The sequence below is a fragment of the Orbicella franksi genome, chromosome 14 (assembly GCF_964199315.1).
Source record: "Orbicella franksi chromosome 14, jaOrbFran1.1, whole genome shotgun sequence".
NCBI lineage: Eukaryota > Metazoa > Cnidaria > Anthozoa > Scleractinia > Merulinidae > Orbicella > Orbicella franksi.
In genome coordinates, this window is record NC_138158.1 from 22,752,275 (window position 1) to 22,758,905 (window position 6,631).

Sequence of the window (6,631 nt, forward strand, 5' to 3'; positions counted from 1 at the left end):
AGAGCATTACGAAAATCTAAGTAAGCACCATGTACCATGGACTGCCCTCCGCTCGCAGGGTAGGGCTGCCCTCGATCGTCCTCGAGTAAGACGACAGTATCACGCCGACAAGAGAGCAACCTCCTCCCCAGGGTCATCTCTCTCATCTCCCTCAGGCTCATCGTCGAGGAGAAGGCCTTCGAGACGGTGCAGAAAATCAACCCATTAATTTCTACAACTGTCTCACTCGCTGACGTTCGGCCTGTTGCGCAATGCTTTTGGCGTTGTCTAACCACCCAAACAACGGCTGAGAAGGAAGAGGGCGGAAAGCAAGCAAAATTCAAGGATGAAATATTGTTGCCATGTGTCAGAAGAGGGGGGAGATTGAAACGGCTGCTTAACTTGTACCCACAAGACATAGTGACTTGATGGGGGAATTGTTTCCAGTGAGCGGCATACTCCAACAAAAGAAAGATAAATAACTGATGCCCTGGGGATGGGGGACTCCCACATATAAAGGGCGGGGGTACTTGTCGTACCCTTTTCGGGCTTAAAAACATGATTTTGGTACTCTTAGGGTGTTCAGCCTCAAAAGGTCCACACAGCAGGAGCTTTTGCAGTCCCTTTTAGGGTATTGAGCCGAAAAAATGACAGTAGAAAATGTGCTGTTTTAGAAATGGTACCTTTTAGGGGTGAAACCAATTTCAAGCCACGTCCACATAGCAGGATCTTGGTACCTCTTAAGGGCTCTTTTAAAAATAATTTCTGACAAGCACCCCCATCCTTCATATATGGGAGTTCTCCGCCCCCCCCCCCCCTCCAGGAACCGACAAAGTTGAAAGAACAGAGAGTATACTGCCACAATTTTGAAATTTGCATTTAATTGGTCTACTCTACAGTGCACACATTCCCATATCTTTTTAAGGTAACGGATTGGCTGCTTCGCCGGTTATACAAGGAGTTTTACGTACATACCCTTATGGGAGATGCCCTTGTATAAAACGTCATCTAAGAGATACTTTAAAAACTTCAATGATACCATAGATAAAAAATAACATGTAAAACGGTACAATAACAGCATTTTCTTCTACTATTTCCCTCTACTTCTACCTCCAATGCCACACAGAAAATAGATTCAGGTGCAGGCCAAGGAAGAAAAGCAAAATAACATTTCCTATTTCATGCTAGGAATTTGAGCTTGTCTGCAGTTTCCTTGACTTCTCCACATTAACTTGTCAGAAAAATAATCACTGGATGTCAAACTTCCTTGTACCCTGTAAGGGAGCACTACTGCACAGTGTACATTCCCGTATCTTTTTAAAGTAATGAGTTGGCTGCTTTGCAGGTTATACAATGTGTTTTTAGTACATACCCTTTACAACTTGGGTTAATGAGACATGCCCTTGTATACAAAATCATCTAAAAGAGACTTTAAAAACTTCAATGATAACATAGATCAAAAAAACATGAAAAACAATACAATAACAGCATTTTCTTCTACTGGTTAACAGCTGTTCTTGGTTTCAGGCAGGGCTTCATGGAAACTTTGAGTAGGCAGGCCCAACAACACGGATCTGTAAGTGACAATAAATAAATAAATAAATAAATAAATAAATAAATAAATAAATAAATAATAATAATAAGATAGAATTAAAACTAAACTAGACTAGCTAGACTAGATCAGAATAGAACAGAATAAACTAGACTAGACCAGAATAGACTACACTAAATTACACTACACAGTACAAGCCCCTACTAGACTAGATGAGACCAGATTAGACTAGAATGCAATACTCAATACTTTACACCGTATAATCCAATGACTCGTTTGCAGCCAAGGATACTAGTTCCACACAGAAAATAGGTTCAGGTACAGGCCAAGGAAGAAAAGCAAAATAACATTTTCTATTTGATACTAGGAATTTCAGTTGTCTGCAGTTTCCTTGCCCTCTCTACATTAACTTGTCAGAAAAATAATCACTGGATGTCAAACTTCCTAGCACCCTGTAATGAAGCACATGGCAAAAGAAGCACCAGCTGCTGATGCAATGATGGCATAGGGAAAGAAAACTTACATTCAGTATAATCTCAACAAATAAACTCATTTTACTTCCTTTTTCTTGCAGTGTGCTCTAAAAGCACTGGTAATATAAAAAGGTTTTTCATGTGAAAGCTTGGAAGAACTTGAAATGCTCTGGGAACAATCCCCTGTGGCTCATGTTTACACTGACAGCATTTCTTGTTCACCCAAACCCCCCCATTAAACAATTAGATTATGAGTTCAAGATTTCGATCAAACATAGAAATAAAGAACAAATAATCTAAATGTCTTAGTATAAATCTAGTAGTCGTTCTAGACTCTATCTAAATTCTCTTTACAGACACTTTGAAAACACAAAGAAGCTGCTGCCATTTTCTTAACAAGCACTAGCTCACTGCTACTCACCATCTACAACAGAAAAAATAGTGAGTAGCTTAGCTAATCAGAGAACGCCAAATGTTCATGATAGATTCATACTAAATATTGATAAAATCATGGCCAATGTTCTCTATTTGTTAACTAGAAAGTTCAGTAAAAAGCATGCACATGACTGGAAGTGGCAATTGTCTAACAAAATTTGACTTTTAAATTTTGCAGCAAAATAATAACCAAAATATTATCGCATGCCTTACATAGATACCTTGAAGATGGCACTTTATAGTGGCCCCCTTATAATAAGTGAGGAGGTCTACATTAAGTCCATATTTGGCCTTGCATAACTTATAACAGGAAAATTATTTAAATGATGATGGTTACCATGGTATCAGATGGAAACCCAGCTAAACCTCCTGAAGGGTCTTCACGAAGAGCCTCAATGTACGAGAAAACCACGATGATGAAATAGATCTAAGAAATAAAGAGCAATAAACAATTAAAAAATCACCTATAAACTTGATAAAATTCTTCCCCTTAGCTTATAAATATCACACAATCCCCCCCCCCCCCCCGTAAGTAATGATCACTTAAAAGTAAAAATAGATCAGAACTTACCGATAGGACCCATCCAAGGATTGTTCCAATGAAGATATAAGCAAACTAGGAATAACAGAAATTTAGTAAATTTGTAAATAGGGAGCTCAGTCACAGTACTTTGAGTCATTTTGGCCACCTACAAAATTACCTTTAAATTGAAGGAAGCCTGAAAATAAGAGTTTACTATGACAGAAAAACACCAAAAAGATAATAATAATAAAGGAACAAGGACAGTTAAGGATGGAGAAGATTAACATGGATTACAAATGATGAACTTGAAAAATATAGACTGAACTTTTCAAGATGTGCCAACTGTGACATAGCTTTAAATACATTCATACTTGAGTCAGCTGAAGGTGCTTTTTATTCAATAATTTACTAATTGCAAAAACTCACTCCATTCCAGATGGCAAGAAGGAAAATCGTTGTTCCCAAAGTGAACAGAAGTTCAAAGAGACTCCACAACACCCACGGAAAGGCCAAAAATCTGTTCCTCTGCATAACATAAACAAAAATAAGTTGATAATAATTAATAATACACAAAGAAGGAAGGAAATAAAAATAAACAAACAGTATTGGTCACATAAAAAACACTGCTACAGAGACCAAGAGATAGAGAAAGGTAGACATACATTGGACAGTATAAAGTATGCAGTAATAGAGTGTTTCTAGCAGGATGTCTGGAAAACCAAGGGGTATCTGAACTTCTCAAAAATATATGATTTGCATGTAAAATAACTCTAATTAATTTGGAAATGTCAGTTATACATGGCCTTAATTTATTTTTCAAAGTTTACTTTAATACATGTATATGATAGTTTTCTTAAAGGGACTGTGTCACATTTAGTCTCATTTATTTAGTTTTGCCAAATACTTGTGATGAAACTTGATGTTAGCACAGAAATTAGTTCTATGGATCGAAATTGCTGAACCATAGAGGCTCTTCGTTACAAACAATATGTCTCCCTGGAATTATAGTAATTAAAGGTGATAAAGACACAAGATTAACTTTAAAAATTATTCAGCCTAACAATTTTTCAAAAAAAAGTATTTTGCCACCCATAACTTTTAATCTTAATTTCTGACTATCCATAACTAGTGTTATTGAAATATTTATCTACTGTTTAAGTTGGTTACCCTCACTCAATTTGGCAGCCATTTTCTACTGTCTTAATTTGGCCTAAATCTGTGACACAGTCAAGTTTATATTTAACTCTCCTGATTGGATTTATGTGTAACGATTTTGTGCAGAAAATTGCATTGGTGATTGGTGACTTACCATGCCGTAGGATGCCAGTAGGCACAAATTTACCAACAGCGAGATCGCTCCAAAGGCAATGCCAGCATAGCCCAAGTTGATGACAACTTAGAAGACAAAAAACACCTCAGTCAGTAGTTGTTCCTTAGATATTCCATCAGCCACTGGGTGTGTGTGTGTGGGTGTGTGTTGGGCGGGGGAACACTTGCGTAAATTTCGAATAGGTGTGTGCCACAAAGGGTCTTAAATCCTGACCGTACGCTATTTAAGGATTAAGCAAACACTAAATAAATACAAATACAAATACTGGTATTGTTTCTAAGGAACATGCCAGAAAAATGACACGCTGTTCTTAAAAGGAAAAACAAAAACTAAGAATGGCGTGTAGGGGTAAGCTTTGTCTCATTTCTGTAACATTGAAAGTTAAGCATCAAGCATAGGATTTCAGTTGTTTTTTGTTTAGCTGGGCATTTAGGCACTGGAATTTTAGCTTTTACAATTTAGGTACCCTATCTAAGGATCCCACTGGAAACACAATACCAACAGGGGCAAAAATGATACCCCATTTAAGGGTTGGGAACCTCAAATTGCATACCTATCCTGCGGCACAATAATATAGGGGAATAACCCCATATCCCCTGGATTAGCCATCAGTGCCATAAAGAGCTGCATGGCCATTTAGCTCAGCCTGAACAGGATTTAATAAATGTAACATTAGGCAAGAAAAATAAACATACTATTAACATATTTTTCATCCACAGGAAGGTCTGTTGGGTCATCATTAATTTCCTTCTTGTAATCAGAAAGAATCTTATAGGAGCGAAATCCTGAGTACAGAGAATATGCTGATCCAAGCTGTAAAATGGAAATGATACAAATATATCCACAGTTAAGTTTAGTCTTGTATATATAAAAAAGTCCTAAGTTAGAGGAGTGTGGTGTGGGGTGGGGGTGGGGGTGGCGGTGGCAAGGCAGGGGAGGGCAAGGGTAGTGGGTGGGCAGCTGTGTGTGGTAGGGTTTCATGTGAACACTCCACTAGGTTTTCATTGCTATTAAATATGCAAATAGTTGATAACAAATAAGAAGGGATGCTAAAATGAACGTCTAATACGGCAAAGTTATAGCAGGAAACTTGTAAAAGATCTTTACAGTGAAAGCACGGAAAAAAATTCCACCTTGTATGATTCAGAGAGTGATACACTAGACAGAGTTGATTACGTGAATTATGCTCGGAATCAGTCATGCATTTAGAGTAGCTATTTATTACCCGGGAGTTATCAAGCATTTTGTCACGTCCCAACAAACGACAAGAAACCAAACTAGCTGTTATTCAAGAACTACAATCTATAAATGATGATAAAACGGCAAAAAATGAATGTCAAGTGTTTTCAGGGAATGCTGAGAGCAGAATTCTTTTTAACATAGGCATTGAAAGTTGTACATGCAAGCTTACAATGCGTACAAAGTATGGTTAATTTATGAAAGCAGTATCATTCGAAAATGCAAAGAAGACGTACAACACCCAGATAACTGTAAAATTATAAACAGATGGACAAAAGCGTGGTATATCTGGCAACAATATAAATGTATTTTCACGTTTATCAAATTATCAAGGATTGAAACGAGTTGTGGAACGATGTTGATGGAAGAAAATATTTTAACAGCTAACTTCAGCCTGCGCTGTAATGGTTTTCACTCGCATTGTTCATTTCCATTACTGGATCAAAACAGGATGAAGTATCGGTGGACTGTCGAAAGCTAATTCATAATTCCTTCTTTCCTTTTTTGACGAAAAAAGCTTAAAAGCTGAAGGCAGCTAAGGCGACTGTTCGTAAACAATGCTTGAACACGCAAGACCGGCCAACAACCACAAGGCTAAAGTCCGTTAACATCACGGCTTTACAGAGGTTGAGGTCAGAAAACGCTAAGCCTATATAGAATGAATTCACGGAGAAATAGCTTCAGCTTTTTTATTATTGCACACTATATTTATATAAATAAACAGATAAATAACTTCATCAAAAACTCTTGCGAAACGGTATGTGAGAAATATGAGAAGACATATGCACATCTGCATGGCTGTATGAAAACCATGCCGTGTACACGCACATGCATGCAACTTGACACAAATTCATGAAAAACACTCACCAATCCAAATATCCCGATCAGGAGAATGCCTGTTCGCAGATCACAGCCGCAACAACAAGTCCGTACAATAATCGCCATGGCTTATGCGTTGAAGTTACCGTTTGGGCAAGACACAGACAGCAAGAAACCTCTACGTTCACCTTGGGAGGTTTCAATGACGTCTGCAAGTTCGAGAAAATCACGAAATTTACAGTCGTACCATTTGGACCAATCAGATCGTGCGTTAGATTGCG

General features: G+C 37.8%; 1 protein-coding gene across 1 annotated transcript; it reads right to left on the reverse strand.

The window, feature by feature from the left end:
- Positions 1-842: 842 nt before the first annotated feature.
- LOC145467143 (uncharacterized) lies at positions 843-6,573 on the reverse strand. The gene is made up of 7 exons (XM_081450682.1): positions 6,399-6,573; positions 4,988-5,105; positions 4,272-4,357; positions 3,389-3,487; positions 3,011-3,055; positions 2,777-2,866; positions 843-1,553 (listed from the first exon to the last, which is right to left on the reverse strand). The coding sequence occupies exons 1-7, from the start codon at positions 6,474-6,476 to the stop codon at positions 1,515-1,517; spliced, it is 555 nt and encodes a 184-aa protein (XP_081306808.1). The 5' UTR covers positions 6,477-6,573; the 3' UTR covers positions 843-1,514.
- Positions 6,574-6,631: the final 58 nt, after the last annotated feature.

Bases quoted from the DNA above. Each gene is read 5' to 3' on its own strand.
- LOC145467143 (XM_081450682.1), bottom strand. From the start codon at position 6,476: ATGGCGATTATTGTACGGACTTGTTGTTGCGGCTGTGATCTGCGAACA. The intron at 3,056-3,388 runs GTGAGTTTTTGC...TGTTATTCCTAG, and splicing joins TTCTTGCCATCTGGAATGGA to TTTGCTTATATCTTCATTGG. The intron at 2,867-3,010 runs GTAAGTTCTGAT...TTTATTTCTTAG, and splicing joins TCCTTGGATGGGTCCTATCG to ATCTATTTCATCATCGTGGT.